Source organism: Alternaria metachromatica, assembly GCF_023757995.1.
Source record: "Alternaria metachromatica strain BMP 0045 chromosome Unknown scaffold_36, whole genome shotgun sequence".
Lineage (NCBI taxonomy): Eukaryota > Fungi > Ascomycota > Dothideomycetes > Pleosporales > Pleosporaceae > Alternaria > Alternaria metachromatica.
Window position 1 is genome coordinate 288,043 of NW_026055527.1, and position 19,365 is coordinate 307,407.

At 53.4% G+C, this 19,365-nt stretch overlaps 5 protein-coding genes across 5 annotated transcripts; 4 read left to right on the forward strand and 1 right to left on the reverse strand.

Annotated features, from left to right (window-relative positions):
• Window positions 1–2,335: 2,335 nt before the first annotated feature.
• J4E83_009807 (uncharacterized protein) lies at window positions 2,336–6,290 on the forward strand (the record flags this gene model as incomplete). Its single annotated transcript, XM_049336692.1, has 3 exons — window positions 2,336–2,923; window positions 2,970–6,037; window positions 6,092–6,290. 3 exons carry the CDS (start codon window positions 2,336–2,338, stop codon window positions 6,288–6,290), a joined length of 3,855 nt encoding a protein of 1,284 aa, XP_049184274.1.
• A 316-nt stretch (window positions 6,291–6,606) lies between these two features.
• Window positions 6,607–7,827, reverse strand: J4E83_009808 (uncharacterized protein; the record flags this gene model as incomplete). The annotated part of the gene is made up of 1 exon (XM_049336693.1): window positions 6,607–7,827. One exon carries the CDS (start codon window positions 7,825–7,827, stop codon window positions 6,607–6,609), a length of 1,221 nt encoding a protein of 406 aa, XP_049184275.1.
• A 383-nt stretch (window positions 7,828–8,210) lies between these two features.
• On the forward strand, window positions 8,211–10,694 carry MAK5 (ATP-dependent RNA helicase; the record flags this gene model as incomplete). Its single annotated transcript, XM_049336694.1, has 1 exon — window positions 8,211–10,694. The coding sequence occupies one exon, from the start codon at window positions 8,211–8,213 to the stop codon at window positions 10,692–10,694; it is 2,484 nt and encodes an 827-aa protein (XP_049184276.1).
• Window positions 10,695–10,942: 248 nt separating this feature from the next.
• Window positions 10,943–11,872, forward strand: J4E83_009810 (uncharacterized protein; the record flags this gene model as incomplete). The annotated part of the gene is made up of 1 exon (XM_049336695.1): window positions 10,943–11,872. One exon carries the CDS (start codon window positions 10,943–10,945, stop codon window positions 11,870–11,872), a length of 930 nt encoding a protein of 309 aa, XP_049184277.1.
• A 290-nt stretch (window positions 11,873–12,162) lies between these two features.
• Window positions 12,163–13,257, forward strand: J4E83_009811 (uncharacterized protein; the record flags this gene model as incomplete). The annotated part of the gene is made up of 2 exons (XM_049336696.1): window positions 12,163–12,167; window positions 12,225–13,257. 2 exons carry the CDS (start codon window positions 12,163–12,165, stop codon window positions 13,255–13,257), a joined length of 1,038 nt encoding a protein of 345 aa, XP_049184278.1.
• Window positions 13,258–19,365: the final 6,108 nt, after the last annotated feature.

The window sequence follows — 19,365 nt, forward strand, 5'->3', positions numbered from 1 at the left end:
GTAATACGATTGCTTAAGAATGCAGTGGAAGGATGGCGGAAGAATGACAGAAGAATGGTGAAAGAATGCTGGAGAATTATTAGGAAAAAATCCCAGAATTTTCGTACCTTTCCACATCGCTCGCACATGTGAAGCTTCTCGCCAGTGTGGACACGTTGGTGAGCCGTGAGGGCGGAGCGCTGAATGAACTGCTTGCCGCAGTTGGGGTAGTCGCACACGTGAGGGATTTGCAATCTTGTATAAGTTCCACTCTCGCTGCGAAGAGTTAAACTGGCTCCCTTGTTGCCGCTGCTGCGACGACGGATGGAGACCGCGATCTTGTTTGAATGCCGGACGGGTGCTGCAACACCTCGATGGAGTGAATACACAGTCATGCAGGGATCCTATTGATATAGCCTGCCTTGAATATTTTGATGTCATGGCAGTGTTCACTTCGTCGACGCATGATGCACCACGACGATCATCTCTTTGTTCAGTTGAATGGACGAGTGGGTCGTTTCTTTATCTTTGCGACGCCGCATCGTGAAACTGTCTCTCGATCATGCCGGATACAGGCATAGGGCTTTCCATGTGACATGGCATCGGCATCATTCCTTTATGATAATCGGAAGGACATCCGAGTCGTCTCTTTGTCCTTGCAACGCCTCCTTAGAACTTTTTGTCCATTGGTTGGCTGGAATACACAAGCAGGGTGTTGAAGGATATAATAAGACAAACTTCACGTCTTTCACGTTATGCACCTTTGCTTGCCCACGTCCGCGTCCACACCCGCGCCCACTCGGAGGGTAGAGTCAGATTAGCCCACACCATGCATCTACCCATGGCATTCCTCCTCGCCGCCTTCGCAGCAACAGTCCTATCTTCACCATCCACCCCTCCCACCCCTCCACACTCCACCAACACAACCACCCTCGTCCGCCGCGGCGACCAATGCAACACCGCCCAACAACACTACCCCAACGTCCCCGAATGGGAAAAAGCAATGCGCCAATTCTGTTCCATCCACGGCAGTAACCCCATCTTCTCCGACAGCGCCACCGTCTTCACCTACACCATCACCGGCCACGACAACAAACCCATCGACTGGATCTTCAAAGTGAACATCGACAACGAATTCGCACACCATTTATGGAGCTGGATACCGCTTACGCAGGAGTGTCTGGACGGGTTTATGGCGCTGACGAAGGGGGAGGGGGGTGGCGTGGGCAGGAGTTGGTGTTATTGGAAGGCGAGGACGAGTCAGGATGATAGTGTGGGGTTTTTGGGTGGCAAGTGGACGCAGCATTTGCCCAAGGAGAATCAACCGGATGGGTTTATTACTTGGGAGAGTCGGGCGAGGAAGGGGCAGAAGGGGATTTGAGAGGGGTGAATTTGAGGGAGAGGGTGTTCTTGTTATTACTTTGACATGACTGGTTATATGGGCGGCGGTATGGAAATTCTTCTTCTTGGTTATGCTCTTTTGAGATGCGAAGCTTACCAGAGTCACGTGGTAGCTTCCGGTGGATATAGTCCATCGGCCGTTTGTTCCTGTTGCTTTGATAGTGCTCAAAGGATTTACAGAATCATCGACTTATATTCAGAAGCCAATGGTTTGTACATGCGTGGTTGAGAAGAGGATATTGGCGACCATACCGAGGCCGTGAATATCTATTCCGATAGCATCCAGTGCGCGCTGGGATATCCTTTTACCAAAAATCATATCGCAGGCGTATAGTATCCAGTCAGTTGCAATACAGATGAGCGAATGCGAGGAGTGGATTGCAATTGTCGAGGCGTGCCCAGGTGTGGAGGCTAGCGGCTCTCCAGGGCTAGGCTCAACGGGATGGATCCATTGGAATTAGTCGGGTGGGGCGGCTTCGCAGGGGTCCAACACCGACCAAAGGGAAGTTCGAGTACCTTCGAGTAGCTTTCTGGCCACCTGTGCTCTCTCTCCCATTGCACTATCGCCTACGACACCTGCAACCGTAGCAGTCGTCTCCACACCAATTGAACCCGCACCGCCCGTCCAGTCACGTTATGGCCTGTTGAGTAACGGCATCAAGACCCTGTAAGCTATTTCCTGGTAAGCTCCGAGTGACAACAGGCCCATCCCACGGTTGCATTACTTGGTACCCGCACTACCGGTAAAGCGTTGCAGCGAGAAAGCGAAGGCTTCTACACTTCGGCTCTTATTTCTCAACCACCCACTAACTCTCCACCCCCAGAACAAGAAGTACACCGCCCACCGAAATCTCAATCTCCACGTCAACGTCAAGCTGGCTCCACGCTGCTAAGCTGCCCACCCACCGTCCACGCGAACACCCTTTGGTCAACTCGAAACGGTTTATACTCAATCATGGCATCTGAGCAAGTTGCTACCTCTGACGACGGTCTGACCCCGGCGCAGAGGCTCATGCAGAATCATGGCGTCGAAGATCACCATGTCACTGTCGAGGACGTCCCCGACGAGGATGAGCTTGCCCACCCTTCTGCTGAGCTCAGCGAGAAGGCAGCTGGCAAGCAACCTGCCTCCAAGAAGCCTGCCCTCAACACGTCGTCTGAGGAGGCCTTCCCGGCTCTCGGTCCCGCCAAGCGCACTCAGGCTCCTGTCGCGCCCACCTGGGGCAAGAAGCCTGCCTCGGTCACCTCCAACGGCGTCAATGGCAGCGCGCCTGCCCCGTCTGCCCCCAGCCGTGGCCCCGCCCTTCCGTCCATGAACATCCCCGGCAAACACACCGAGCGCATCTCCCTCGCTGCCCACCAGGTCGCCCCCCGCGGTGAGCTGAAGAAGCCCATCAACGAGATCGTCCGCGACATCAACAGGCGCTCCAAGGCCAAGCTCGACTACAAGCAGGGCCAGGGAGCTCTCATCTTCGAGGCCACCGGTCCGGTTGAAGCGGTCAGGCAGGCTCTCAAGGAAGTCGCCAACGAGGTCGGCTCCAAGGTATGTCACCCATCTATTCTACTCTGGCCAAACTAACTTCTGCCAGCAATCCGTCGATGTCCCCGTCCCTGCCTCCGTTCGTGCCCACATTATCGGCCGTCAAGGTTCCAAGATCCAGGAAATCAGCAAGCGCACCGGTGCCCGCATCCAGGTTCCCAAGGCCGAGCCGGGCGAGGATGAAGATACCGTGGTTAACGTTCACATCGAGGGCAATGCCTTGACTGCTGAGATGGCTCGTCGCGAGATTGATGCCATTGTCAACGAACGCACCTCGACCGTCAACTTGCGTTTGAAGGACATCCCTGCCGAGTTCTATCCTTTCCTCGCTGGCCCCAACAACGTCCACGCCGACAGGCTTGTCCAGGGCCGCGACGTCAACATCCAGATCCCGCAGTACCACACCTGGCAGTCCCAGGCACCTCCCCAGGCTACTCGCGGCCAGCCCATCCAGTTCGCTCCCCAGGCCAACTTCCCCATCCAGGTCTCTGGTGACCGCGTCGCTGCACAGCAGATCCAAGCTGAGCTCGAGCGCCGCGCTCAGCAACTCCGCCAGCAGTTGGCCATCGAGCAGCGATCCATCGAACGCGGCAGGCATCAGTTCATCGTTGGTGACCGGGGCCACTCTCTCCATGACTTCTTGGAGGAGACTGGCTGCAGCATTGTCATGCCCCCGAGCTCCGACGACAGCGAGACAGTCTACATTGTCGGCCCGCCCAACAAGATCGAGCAGGGTATCAACAAGCTTGAGGATCTTGCTGCTAGCATGACCATGGCTACTGCGGATGCTGCTCGTGAGCACAAGGGTCCCAACGCACAGGCGCATGCACACAACCTGACTCGCTACCTGCGTCAACGCAAGGCCCTTGCTGACCTTGAGCGCATGCACGAGGCCAGCATCGTCGTACCCACAGACCGTGATGCCCCAACCGGATGGGAAATCTACGCTCGCGACGGAAAGAACAGCATGAAGGCTCGTGGCGACATCATGAGCGTCTTCCAGTCGCACCCACCTAGTCGTTTCGCGACCATGAACGTCGATCCTTTCTACCACCAGTTCTTGCGCCAGCAGAACGCACCAAAGGTCCGACAGGACCATGGCGTTCACATTGTCTTCCCTGACGAGACCGAGCAATCGCCAGAGCTGATTCTCGTCTACGAGGGTGACGCTCCTTACAACGAGTACGCCATTCCTCGTGGCCGACCCTCCCCAGCTGAGGTCAAGGCATACCAGCAAGGTCTGCAAGACGCCCAGCGATTCATCATGGGTCTGACTAAAAACCAACCACAAATCGACACTCGTGGCCTTGATTCCAACCCCAAGTTCCATCGCAAGATCGAGCAGTTCGTCAATGAGCAGCAAGAAGGTCTTACACCCGACCAGGTTCCCGTTCAGGCGCTGTTTGGTCAGCGACGACCGGAGCCTCACAGCCGCTCAAACAACAGCTTCGCGATCCGTGGACCGTCGAGCGCCGTTGATGAGCTCAACAAGAAGATTCTCGCTTTCATCGAGCAAGCTGAGAAGGACGAGCTTGAGCGCAACCACGTTACTACATTCGACTACCCCCAGAAGTACGCCAGCCATCTTGTTGGCAAGGGTGGAGAGAACATTCAGCGTCTGCGCCAGAAGTACGACGTTGATGTTCAGATCAACGACGGTAAGGTCGAGCTGAAGGGACCTTCCGCCAAGGCACAGCAATGCAAGAAGGACATTCTTGACATGGCCAAGAAGCTCGAAGACGAGGCTACACACACCTTGAAGGTTGCGCCTCAGTTCCACCGCGACCTGATCGGTGCTGGTGGCAAGCAGGTAGAGCGTCTGCAGGACCGCTACGGTGTACGCATCAATTTCCCCCGCCGAGCACAGAACGACGAGGAGGCAGCAGATGCGTCGTCACAGAAGAACGTTCGTTCGGGTCAGAACCAGGATGAAGTCATCATCCGTGGACCCAGGAAGGGTGCCGATGAGGCCCGCGACGAGGTGCTTAGTCTGCTCCAGTACATCAAGGACAACTCCTTCAACGACACTGTCTCGGTCGCTCAGAGCAACATTCCTCGCCTGATTGGATCAGGCGGTCGCGAGATGGAGAACCTCCGCCTCGAGACTGGTTGCCAGATTGACGTCCCCGGCGCGCGTGATGCCGCTGATCCATCCGGCCGCGCGGAGATCAAGCTCAAGGGTACTAAGAAGGCTGTTGAGGAGGCCAAGAAGATCTTGCAGCAGCGTGCCCGCGAGTTTGATGATACCATCGTCGAGACTCTGGATATTGACAGGAAGCACCACAGGAGCCTCATTGGTGGCAGCGGTGCCAACATCCGCTCCATTGTCACCTCGGCTGGCGGACCTGACAACTCGCGCGACTTGGCTCGTATGGTGCGCTTCCCCCGCCCCGAGTCTGATGAGACGACTATCCGTGTTGAGGGTCCCAAGAGTGTGGTCGAGAAAATCGTTGCTGCTTTGAAGACACAGGCCTCCTCGCTGGAGAACCAGACCACCGAGACCATCGAAGTCTCGCCTGACAAGCACCGTCTGCTTATCGGCCGTGGAGGTGAGACACGCCGCCAACTCGAGTCGCAGCTCAGCATCCAGCTCGACATTCCTAAGCAGACTACCACTGGTGCCGCCCGTAGTCAGGTAAAGATCACCGGTGAGCCTGCTGCCGTTGAGAAGGCCAAGGAGCATATCCTTGAGCTCGTCAAGGGCCAAGAGGGCGAAACTATCCAGGTCCCCCGTCACCTCCACCACGCCATCTCAGACAACGGTCAGTTCTTCAGGCAACTCCGCAACCAGCATAAGGTTACCGTCGACCACGGCGGTGAACAGGTGCCCGCGAAGCCTGCCCAAGCTGAGGCTGGACGCGCTAGGAAGGGTGCTAACGGTGCTCTTCCTTTGATCACCGACGATGCGACTGCCGGTTCCAACGAGCACTCATGGGAGATCGTTGACAACAACGCTGTGGCAGAGGGCACTGATACCTCCGCCACTATCCCCTGGATCCTGCGTGGACCCACTGAGAGCCTTCCCAAGGCCCGTCAAAGGCTTGAGCAGGCTATCGAGGCTGCTTCCAAGCCTTCCGCCACTGGGTACCTGATCCTGCCCGACCCAAGAAGCTACAGGTAAGCTCAAGCGTTCAACACTTTCAATGCTGCAGTCATACTAACACCTCACAGGCTCGTTGTCGGACCCGGTGGTGCCACAATCAACGATCTGCGCAAGAAGACCGGCACAAAGATTCAGGTCCCCCGCGACCAAGCCAAGGATGAGGCTATCGAGATTGTCGGTACCAAGGATGGCTGCGAGGAGGCCCGCCAGATGATTCTCGACATTGTTTCCAAGGGTGGCAACGGTGGTCGTAGGGAGCGTGCTTAGGCATTTTTATGATCATGTTGGGGATGCGATGTCATTTACTATCAAAAGCTTTGGGCATATTTCGGGGTTAAGGTGATCTTGTGGGAGCGATGTTCATTCAATATGGGAGAAGCATCTACTACTCATCTTGGACTGCCTAAAAGGGGATATGCTTAGCTGTTGTATACAGAAATAAAGCTTCAAGTTCAGACATTTTCGTTCGTGTGACTACTGCTTGATCTTGTCTTCGTAGAACAAGTCTTCTTTTGTTATACTGGGCCATGAGCTGAAGTATCCGCCTGATGTTTGATAATCTCGAAAGGGTATCTAGTCTATACTATGACGCTGCTTTCTCTGCCCTTCCCTTCGTCTTCCCATACGCTCCACCAGCCAACTTCCGCATCTCCAGCGCCCTCTTATACGGCGGCGCAGTAGGCGGCTGTACAGGATCCAGACTGACCCTATCCTTTGGCAAATGATACGTCGCATCCGAATCATACGCCGACAGATCGCCACAAGCCAAAAATGGAGCTATCCACCGCCGCCCACCCTCCTCAACGTCATCCTCATCGTCCGTCTCATCGCCCAAATCAATCTCAATCGCACCATCCTCCCTGACCCGGCTCGTAACCTTCTTTTCCGGTTTCTTCGCATCTGCAGACGTTGGCTCCTCCCTCACAGGCTCGGGCAACACCGTCCCCGCCCCCAACGGCCTCTCCAAACTCGGCATAAACCCCTCCGGTGGACAAAACCCCTCACAAACCACAAACGCCTCTATACTACTCGCCCGACTACTCCTCGGCTTCGCCACTCTCACACGCTCAAACACAATCTTGAGCTGTGCAAACAGCAGATCTACGTCTTTGCCTCTGAAGATCTTGGCTACGAATTTGCCGCCTGGTTTGAGCACGCATAGGGCGAGGTTGAGGGCTGCCCAGAGGAGTTGCGATTGTACGTAGATGTCGAGGTCGTGGAGGCCGGTTACGTCGGGGGCGCCGTCGGAGATTACGAGGTCGACTGGGGAGGAACGCGTGGAGGTTGGGAGGGTGGGGTCGTAGGTGTCTGGGTCGAGGGCTTTGAGCATGAGGGGGATGGTGGAGGGGTGGGTTATGTCTGCGCGCATGGTTGTTACGCCTTCGAGGGGGGACATGGGTTGTAGGTCGATGGCTACGATGCGGACGCCTTCCCGCGGTGTGGGTTTTGGTGTCTCTTCTACCTTCTTTTCCCCTTCTCCCTCTACACCCTGCTCTTGCTTTCCCTCTTCCTTCTCCTTCACCTCCTTCTTCTCCACACCACCGCCCAAAACATGATCCCGCATATTCTTCTGCTTATCCTGCCATCCCGCTCTTCCAAACTTCTCCCCCTTTATCAACACGCGCGAGAGAACCTGGCTCCAACTTCCTGGTGCGGCGCAGAGGTCTACGACGCGCGTTACGCCTTCGAAGAGGTTGAATTCTTCGTCTAGTTGAAGTAGTTTGTAGGCGGAGCGGGCGCGCCAGCCTTCTTCTTTGGCGAGGCGGTAGTAGGCGTCTCGTTTGTCTTTTGAGGATTTGCCCATCTTGATGGGTCTTGTTGACGTCGATTGACGCCGAACTTCTGGTCTCTAGATGTAGGTTTGGTGGGGTGTGTAGTTCTTGCACTGCGGGTAGGGCGATGGGAGGGTGAGAGGCTTCTATCGGGATTTGCCAACCACGTCTAAATCGATTTTTTTGGTCAACGTGTTCCTGCTCTTTCTACGCCTTATGCGTATCTCTCATCGTTGCCGAGCCAGAAAACGTCAATTAATGAGTGCGAGTCATTCGCACGTGAAGTGTGGGAAAGCGCAAGTGGGCTAGAACAAAAGTGGGGCGAGCGGACTCCCGAAGGCCGACAAGTTTTCCAAAAAGTTCACGGCGCGCGCATCCAAACCACGACAAACCTCAATCGCACCCACAGCCCACCATGAAGCGCCCCAATCCCGCCCCGAAACAAGCGTCGCATAAGGGTCACAAGCCCAAACGTCAAAAACTCGACGACTTCCCGAAACCTCTTCCTCCGTCTACGAGACCCAAGCGCCGAGTCCAACTCAACGAGCTGGGATGGAAGACCGTGGAGATGCCCGATCGGTTGGAGGATACAGAGGGTTTCTACGGACTAGAAGAGATTGAAGATGTTGAGATTGTCAAAGATCCGGTTACTGGCAATCTTACGTTCGAGACTACAAAGACGGAGGATGAGGTGGCACAGGATGTCGAGGAAGCGTGGCAACGGGAGGAGGACGAGCAAAAACGCTTGGAGCAGATTACTTTTGACGAGGAGAAGGTGGTTGGACAGGACGAGAGCGTAGGAAAGAAACTGCAGGAAGCAGATGAGGAGGTCGCGTGGGAGGGCTTTAGCGACGAGGACGATGCGCCGGCGGGAATTTTGAAGCAAACTGCGGGTGCAGATGCTAAGGATACAGCTGACGCAAGTGCTACCAACGGCGAGCCGGAGGTAAAGAAAATGACAAAGACTGAGAAGAAGAAGAGGGCGAAGGAAGCGAAGCTTAAGAGGGAGGCAGAGGAAAAGGCCAAGGCAGAGCTGCCGACGCCAGATGAGGTCGAAGAGGAGGACGATGCCGAGGACGACGAACCCTCCGATATCGAGGACCGCGAAGACGGCGAGACGTTCGGACCTGGCGCTTGGGATATATTGGCGAACCACGCCGATGACGACGACGAGACAGATGTGCGCGCATGGGCTAAGCTCGACCTCTCCGAAGAGATGCTGGGTGCGTTGGCGAAGCTCAAGTTCTCGAAACCTACCAGTATCCAAGCGTCTACTATACCCGAGATCATGTCTGGCCGGGATGTTATCGGCAAGGCTTCGACAGGTTCAGGAAAGACACTCGCTTTTGGTATCCCGATTGTCGAGACGTACCTTGCTGCTCGCTCGACGCCCAAAGAACCCGAAGACAAGGCGCCCATCGCGCTGATCATTGCGCCAACGCGTGAACTTGCGCATCAAATCAATGATCATTTGATCGCCCTTTGCGCAAAGGGCGACTTCGATTCCCCGTACATCGCATCTATCACAGGTGGTCTGTCCGTACAAAAGCAGCGCAGGCAACTGGAAAAGGCTGACATTGTTGTCGGAACACCAGGACGACTGTGGGAAGTTATGAGCAGCGGTTCAGGAGTGCTACCCAAGTTCAAGCAAATCAAGTTCCTGGTTGTAGACGAGGCTGATCGGCTGTTGAGCCAAGGACACTTCAAGGAAATGGGAGAGATTCTCAAAGTCTTAGAGCCCGATGATGAGCCTAACGAGAAAGACGACATTGAGGAAGCACCTGAATCTCAGCGCCAAACTCTTGTGTTCTCTGCCACTTTCGGAAAGGAACTGCAGCACAAGCTTGCTGGGAAGCAGAAGTATGGAGGTGGCGATCTCATGAACCAGCAACAGTCGATGGAGTATCTACTCAAGAAACTTAAGTTCCGCGAGGAGAAGCCAATGTTCATCGATGCCAACCCTACTTCGCAGATGGCCAGTAGACTGCAGGAAGGTCTCATTGAATGCGCCGGACCCGAGAAGGATCTCTATCTCTACTCGCTACTCATGTTCTACACCAAGAAGCGCGCTCTAGTCTTCACCAACTCCATCTCGGCAGTACGCCGCATAACGCCATTCCTGACGAATCTGGCTCTCCCCGCTCTACCCCTACACTCCAACATGCCCCAGAAAGCCCGCTTACGCTCCATCGAACGATTCAAAGAACGACCAGGATCAATCCTAGTAGCCACAGACGTCGCCGCCAGAGGTCTCGACATACCCAAGATAGACCTCGTCATCCACTACCATCTCCCCCGCGCCGCCGACACCTACGTCCACCGCTCCGGTCGTACCGCTCGAGCCGACGCATCCGGAGCCAGCATCCTCATCTGCGCCCCCGAAGAAGTCGGCGGCGTCCGCCGCCTCGTCGCCAAAGTGCACGCCCGCGCCAGCGACGCCCCCAAATCAAAGAAAACCGCCTTCTTCATCCGCACTCTAGACATCGACCGCCGCATCGTCTCCCGCCTAAAGCCCCGCGCCACCATCTCCAAACGCCTCGCCGACACCGTCATCGCGAAGGAAAAGAAACACAGCGAAGATGACGTACTACGCCGCGCAGCCGAAGACCTAGGCGTAGACTACGACAGCGAGGAGTTTGAGAAGGAAGCGCCTGGTAAGCGGGGTCGGGGTAGTGGACGTAAGAAGAAGGAGAAGGAGGCGAGTGAGATGACGAAGGGGGAGATGCAGGCTCTTAGAGCGGAATTGAAGCATTTGCTTAGTCAGAGGATTAATACGGGGGTTAGTGCGAGGTATCTTACTAGTGGCGGTATTGATGTTGATGCGCTTATGGCTGGGGAGGGGAATATGGAGTTTTTGGGTAATTTGGATGGGCTGGGGTTTGATGAGGTTGTTGAATAGTCGTGTCGTAGAGGATGATGAATTGTACGCAAGTTTTGGCGACCGGGTTTCGCGAACCTTCTAGGCTTTGTTTGGCTCTCGAAATAATAGACTGCGGGATTGCGAGGCGCAAACCGGGGAGCGCTTTGTGCGTTACTTCTACACAAACACTGCGTTAGTATATTGTCTCCGTCGTTCCGCGACTGTTCGTAACTCATCATACGGAACGGTCTCATTTGGTGTTCTTCTTGATGTCTACAACTGCAACTATGGATCCGGATGATCAGACTCAGCCGAACGGTGATGATATAACGACAAGACACGAGTCCTCCGCCACGGATACCGACGTCCCAACCACCACGGAAGTGCCTCCAAAGTCCCGGTTCGCTGGCTACATTACGCTTGAGTATCTTCAAAGCATGTTTGTGCAGTTCACAATATGGGCACCCACCATCTACGGCTTGCTCCACTTCCGCGCCGGCCTTTTCACGAGCGATGTCTTCATCTTGGCTGAGTTGGCTCCTGCATTCTTTCTGCCAAACATGTTCATCTGTGTCCTCGCCATCACAATTGAGTACCTGCAAAAAAGCATCGACGCACAGAAGAGAACTCTAAGGGAAAATGCGGATACGGTAAAGGGATTACAAGACGAGAAGAAGGCGTTATCAGAAGAGCTCTCTGGGTGCATCCAAGGAAGAGAAGAAGCAGATAGCAGGCATCGACATCGCATCAACGAAGCCCGTCTCAGGCATTACACATCCCTCCACAAGCACCAAAGCAGCACCATCAGTTTCCTAGAACATCTATCCAGAACCCACACCAAGACCCCCGACTCTCCAGCACTAAGTATCCCGTTCGATAAGGTCTACATGATGCGATCAAGAACACAAATGCGACTGAACATAGCGGAGAGTATCGAGAAAATCTTCTACTCGAAAACCTTGCGCGCGTTGAAAGATGATGGGGTGAATGGCTCTATTCGCGAGGCAGAAAATGATCTGGAGAAAGCGGCGGTGGTAGATGGGTATTTGATGCATCTGGAAGATCTGGCGAAGAACCCTGCTGCTCCTGCTAGGGTCGATGCTGGGTTGGAAGTGAGGTTGAATGGGCATAGGGAGAGGCTGGAGAGGTATTGTGAGGGGGATTGGAGGGTTAGGAATTGTTTGAGGAAGGTGGATAGGGCTGAGGAGCAGGAATAGGTAAAAGGAGAGGAGTAGAGTAGATGTGGTGCATACGTAGCTAGGTAGGAGAGCGGTAAAATGTTACATGTGTGCGAGCGTTTCGTACACTTCACTTGTCTCAACACCTGCCCTCCGTGAAGTCGCGTATCCGCAAGAAGAGACTTCCCTCGATACACTTTTGTCAGTGAACGCCCAGTAGCAATTTTTCGAAATGCGATGACATTATCTTTCCCGCAAGTTCAAACTACGAGGGGTAAGGTAATGTGGTTGCCTGATTGCTAGGTGGAAACGTCCACAGCAAATAGCAAATGACGTAGTACAATCCACCACACCCAATCGTCTATATGAGAAGCTCTTTCGTCGTGACCAGAACCTTCCTGGACAAGACTACCAGAACACGAGCCATCCCAAGCAAAGCAGCGATGGAAACCGGCGCTGAGCCTGTCACTACCCCACGTCCAACTCCGAACATGGCGACCATGGAGCCCAACATCGACAAGGACAAGCTCCCTTCTGAAGCGGAATCTGATGAAACGCGCCAGGGACCCAGCACTGTCGACATGGACGAGCTCAACCGGATCTTGCGTAAATCCGTCGACGAGCCGCCACGTGCTCGACACCAGTTTTCACCAGGCACGGCTGTTCTACTTATCTTCTACACAGTAGTTCATATCGCATTCATCCAGCCCGTATCTTTGATCCTGGGTCGCCAGTTCCTCGTCCCCATCATCTTCATGCTCCTCATCAAGCTCACCGCCACAACCTATCTGGAAGAGGTGGTAAAGATGTACGACAAATACATCGATCAAATCAAGGACTTGGCAAGCCTTTCGCTCGAACTGGCACACAAGTATGAAGAAGCGGCGGATTTCCGCATGGTTCACCAAGAATTCAATGAGATGCGGCTAAGATACTATCAAGCCTACTTGGATCACTATGAGATCCTCATCGATTACGTCGAGCTCATTACCAAGCAGGCCAAGACGATGCCTGCGCCGCCTAAAGTCAAGGGCGCGAAGAGGAACTGCGGCAACCGCATCAAGAACAATAACAACGCTCTTACGGAGTCTCTGGAGAACTTCGCTGTCGCGCTTAAACAGCGGCAGTCCACGGCCAGGCTCCAGATTGCAGTAGCGGAGAAGATCAAGGACATACTCGATCGCGAGGGCTTGTTGCCGGAGGAGATCGATCGACTAGTGGATGAGGCAGAAGAGGATCTAGAGCGTGCGCAGGACGCGTCGAACGTTCGGACTCTATCATCGGGTTCCGGTACTTCAGACTCGATCGCAGCGCCATCGCCGGTCGCGGAGAGCATTGATAGCAAGCTGGAGAAGCATTTCGAGGACTTGGATAAGTGGTTCCAGAGTGTGCGGGATCGGCCTGTTGTCGCAGACGAGAGCTGAAGAGAAAGATGTCGCGGAAAGATCGTGGCTGCCATGGAGTCGATCATGCTGCATGGAAAGTGGATGAGGATGATGAATTAGGAGCACACCGATCCTGAGTGTGTTCCCCAGCGGCTTATCCCAAACGTACTCCTAGCGAGGAAAACGTGACATGTGTCCCTTCTTACCTCTTCCCACCGCTGCGTGACAAGAGTTCGCGATTGACGTTGTGTGATGTATTTGTGACTGGCCGTGTCCCGAGACATTGCGCGGGCAGATGCTTTTGACGTCTTAGTAATCAATGACGTAGGCACGCACGCGCTCGCCTTCCAAGGTTCAGGTGCGCTCCAAGCTATGGCAATCAAAACCGTATCACCCCTGTTACCGAGCCTCTCTGGTAGACCTGACCCATCTTCTACCGTGACATAACCCTCTTCCACGACATGATACCGCGAGTGCAAGGGAAGTAGCAATGACGTTCTCTCGTTCTTACGCTGCCAGGTTTCGCGACCGCGACGCGTCTCGGAAGACGATCAGAAGATATTGAAAAGCCATCCTTCGATCAGACAATCTAGCCTGGTCTCTCATGCATGGCTATGATGACACTTGGCGTCGTTCGGCCCCATGAATGATATTAATGACTGCATTTCGACTGCCACCCTTTAGCCGCAGTCAGCCTTGGGGAGTCACGGCGCGCCACGGGAATCATCTCACTCTTTCGCAGCCATGTTCCACATTCCATTAATAGTGAGCAGAACTCGTATCCCTCGCTCTTTGCAACATCTTGCGTTGCCGATAGGTGGCTTCCAATTCACATGGCTTCCATGGTTCATGTAATCAATAGCTGGACCCGTACCAAGGGGCGCCAGCATTCGTGTCGCATTATCCCAAATACCATCAATGTAGATGTATACCTTGTTGCAGCAACTGCTTACTTTTCAAGAGTTGAATGTATATATGCGACACAATCCTGGCCAATACTGGTGTCCATCATAGCCTCGCACAGCCTTGTGTGCTCGCTACGCGAAGCTGGGTTGGCTGCCTTCTTATTCGTCGAAACTTTACCGATCGCCCTGCGATGGCTTGCACTCGCATATATTACGCAGAAGCCGAGGGCTTGTATCTTCAGCCTGATCCATGCTAACCTCACATACTTAACACACTCTTTCCGCCCGTTGGTCGAGGCGTCCCCAGCCCACATACATCATCGCATCGGCTGACTATACTGCGATGGCGGCAGTAGATCATCTCCCGTGGCGGTTTGAGCACTGGAAGAGACACCCAGAAAAGTTGAATCCGCAGGACTACCATGTTGCCGTCTCGATATGTGAAACCAGCGTAAGTGCATGTACAGAGGAACTATTTTGACGAAGCTGAGGGTACATAGGAAGGCGTCAAATTCAGCGAAACGCCGGTGCGCGACAGTATTATACCAGCGCTGTGTGCGGAGACGACTGGATCAACTCCGGGTACGAAATGGTCTCTGGAACTGTTAGCTAAACAAACTTCCATGTTGTGGGTTTTACTGAACCACTAGAAGCCTAATGACTGTCAGTCCATACGTTGATTTTGGGCCAAGCGAGGTCCCGTATTCACTGGATGCCATTCAAGCTCTGCGCGCACACTGGCAACTCCCGTACAGCTACGTTCCTTCATTGGGAGGTGGACCAGACATATCGACGGCCTTCTCTCCTCTGCTGAATGATAAACATTGTAAAGGTGAGTTGGTTCTGACGGGTTTCCAGTCGCAACGTGTCGAACTTCCCGATCGAATGTCTCGCTCGTAGCTTATCTATGCTTACCGAAAATTCCAGGGTTTGTGCATGATGTCGCCGGCAGCAAAACTACGATCATGCACAATAACCCAATGCGACGGACATTCGGATTGTGCCTCGTGGATGAAGACGACGTTGCTCGTGTCATTAGACGTCTCCAACACGCTCAGAGCTTTGGGTCAAATCCACTTCTATTACCAACCATTCTACTATCTACGGGCGTACATAAGATCCGGGAACTGCAAAACGAAGTCGTCGAGGAGTGCTCGCAGCTAGAAGAAACCACGGGCTTTGACGGTGAAAATCACGAGGTTACATTCGATCAAACGGCAAATTTCACACGAATACCTCAACGACTCAACGTACTGTCGGCTCGTATAGCAAACACTCAATACTACTGCTCCTCTTGTGTCGAGGCACTCGACTGCTTAAAGGCTCAGCTCCAAACCCTACCTAGTGGATATCGCACTAGTGTCTCCGCCGAACTACATGAACAAAGGATGTACTTACGAGCGTGCTTAGAAAATATTGGCTTCATAACAAAACGAGACAATACACTCGTCCAGTCTATGGCATGAATGGTACGCAAGTCTCACGCGGCATCTGTTGAAAGCCTATGCTTATGGTTACAGATTCAAGCAAATCTTCAGCAGAGAGACAACCAGCTTAACCACCGGTACGGCGCCGATATGCGACTCATCACGGCGATTACTCTCATCTTCCTTTCCAGAACCTTTGTCGCAACCATCTTCAGTACTACATTTTGGGACTTTTCTCCCGACGATGGCGGCGCGAAGGTATCCTACTGGGTCTACTTATATTTTGTGTCTACGATAGGTCTTACTCCGGTGGTGCTGGTTGTGTGGAGGAGATTCAGCACGATAGAGCGGCTGACAATGGAAATGGCACAATCAACACGCCGAATCCCTTTGTTAAGAAGACTGATACGAGAGAAGAAGGTGGATGATGAAGAGTCGAGAAAGAAAGGTGATTGAGGCACATCTCTTGCTTCACACGATCTTTGGTTAGACTCTTCCAATCGACGTGGCCGAATCAGCATGTGTTCAATGACGATGATCACTTCGTTCGGAGAGAGCGGATAAGGCAAATATGAACCGCGGTACAGTCGTCTCGCTAGTCCAGTGTTGTTTGCCCGAGCAAAAGTCGTCTCGCTCAATTTCGCACTGCACTCCACACACAACGAAACAATTTAACCAGGATCCACCGATATCAGCCCAACACGATGAACTCCGTATTCCCAGAAAAAGGTCAAGTTGGAGTTGCTGCTACATACTGCCGTGGACCACGCAAAAGCGCAGGGCGTTGGTATCTGCATCTGACAGCAAGCCAGATGCGCAAAAACGGGCGCCTTGATAACAGGACTACTGCCTACCGAAGAGCGTAGATACGGCATTACGCGCGCAAACTCCCCGACCGAAAACGTTAAGACACGCGAGAGAGCCGAGCTACTTGCTTTATTACACGCTCTCGGTCTAGCCTCCAGCACGATCAAGAAACGATGTCCGCCTGATGTCCAACTGCGGACTATGCAGATCTTTTGCGAACACCCATCGGTCATATACACTGTCAAACACCACATTCAGTATTCTTCAGCAAGCTTGGAAGACGAAGTCAGTGGAAACGATCGCGCCATGATTAAGAGAGTTGTCCAAGCCATCAGAAGACTCGAGAGAAAGTCTTTTAAAGTTTGCTTAACAATCGCAAATATGGAAGACGGAGCGCACAAGAAAGCAAACTTGGCAGCAAGGCAACGAGGCAGGTTCGCGTGTCGACATCGCCGCCGACTGCAGCACACTCGGGCAAGAGTATCAACAGTAGTGCGTCGCACATTGGAAGACGAAAACTCTACAGAAGCGCTCGTAGAGGGGATTCAGGAGCTCACATTAGCCCATCAGGCACGTTATCACCAGACGTCGTCATCCGTATCGCCGACATCAAGCGCCTCGCATGCAGCCCCTCCTCCAACAAACGCCTCATCTTGATCCATCAACCTCATCTCGTCATCCAACACGGCCCTCCCATGTCGCCACTCCCGGAACAGTCTTCGACCGCACAGCTTCCACAAAACGCTCGTAGATGGAGCGCGTTTGCCAAAGAGGAGGAGGCGGATCGCAGTACCACGGAAGTGCAACATGGTGTATCCAACATATGAGACAATGACTAGGAACGTCGAACAGCAGAGCTGTATCTCACTGTTGACGACCAGCGGGATCGAGGGTTAGAGAAACGGTGTTTGAAAATCTCGAGCTAATGGAGCTCTTGTGTTGACGACCACTCTCCTTTCAAACGGTCGAGCTAATGAAATCGTTTGCGTTATCAATATCGTCTGTTGATGAATTTGAGATCGAATGTTCCCAATGGAGGTTGCTGGAATGAAGAGGCTATCTTATGTACGTCCGGCACACGGCGGTACTTCGCCGTAGGCGACACAGAAGCAGACCATGGGGCCCAACAGTCTGTTCCACAAGGCTTCGGTGGGTGCACAGGTATCAGCGTGCACTTCAGGACTCAATCTTATTGACTATAGCAAGAAGTGCCAGCAAAGCTGTCGTAGATTAGCGGAATATTGACATGTGCAGCGACCAGTTTGACTCACAAGTACCAACGGTATGTTCGAAAAGGCCACAGTCTCAACTGGAGACGCCACAATCCACATCTTTTGCTGCACAATGCACTTTTCTATCGTTTTTGTCGTGGAATACGCTGTTCGCAAGCAGCCATAACCATGAGCGAACCCCAAAGGATGGGAAGATGCCGGTAGGGCAGGTCCCAATGGGTCAGAGAGCAAGCGACGCAGATTCAGGCAATGTACCGTAGCCAATGACACCAATCACCGAGATCCGACCCAACGATTTACTCCGTAGGATCGCGCGCCTGACTGACCCACCAACACGGCACAACGACGTATAGATATCCATGTGCAACACGCGTCGCGCAGATCCTCATACCATCAGGAAGTCCCATCAAACCGCAACGAGCGATGGGAATGACATATCGTAAAGACTGGAGACACCCATCAACAAGATGAGCACTGAGGGAAGCCATAGATACAAGGTCGCCGTAGGCGCAGCGGCGAGATGACGAATGTCAACAAGAAGAGTCGGGATTATTTCGCGACGCGCATACTGTAATAAAAAAAAGATAGACAGCCCCACACCAACTGGCAGCTCGCACTCGGACGCTCGCGCCACACTACGTCCCAGCACACAGCGCTCCAGCACACGACCTGACGATAGCACGCACGACCGCCACACGTGATTGCACCCAGACCAGATACATGTTTACAATAAAGAGCGACAGAGCCTTGAACGACAGAACACAACAAAAGCCACATACTCGATGCAAAAGAACCGATGTAGAAGTAGCAGCCCAACAGCCGCGACGCTGCTAGTACCACATCGATAACGTGTCAACACCAAACGTAGCCCTTGTACGACCGGACATAACCAAGAAACAAGTCGCGTGACCTCCTATGTCATGCGCCACAACCCAAAGAAGGACACCATGCCCAGAAACCATGACTCGAGCGTACCAACACGAAGACCGAGACGAACACAAGATGATACCGCGGGGTCCCATAGACCAAGTACCAAGACGCGAAAGGTACACCTAGGCACTATATGAATAACAAGTCAGGTCGGAATCAGCGCGGGACAGGAAGAATCTTACCATTAAAGTTTCGATTTAAGGCAGAACGAACCGTTCCGACGAAGCGTGGCAGATCTTCGTGCTTCTAGTGGAACTGCATTGCCGTCCGAGGGCATGGGACGCTCTTCCTTCGTCATATATGTTGTCATATAGTAAGCCAGAAGCGCATTGGGTTCCATAACCAAAAGTAGGGTGACAGGTAGCTACACGTGCAGATGTACCCAAAGGCCGACAACGACGAACGAGAGGGGTTGTTACGAAAACGAAGTGAGAGCACGCTCAAGATGAAGCGCATAGAAGGCAGAAGAACGACCCGTCTTTATATGCCAATGAACCCCTAGCTAGCCCCAATACGACCTAGCCTCTTGTACCCGCTACTCCACACAACACAACACAGACAGCCAATCCGACCAAAACTGTCCCGAGGGACCACCCAGTATTATCCAGACGACGGATGCGCCCCACACGTATAGACACACGAAACGAGATTCCAAACCACCACAACGGCCCAAGCAAGTACCTGCAAGCGCGAAACTTCGATACAACCATTAAATCATTGCATACACACAACCATGCACACCCAACGCACCCATATAGCAAGGCATTTCCAGCTGATATTGGAAACGACAAGCGGACCGTACAAAGACTCCCCACAAACACCGATCTGCCGCTCCTGCTATGGATA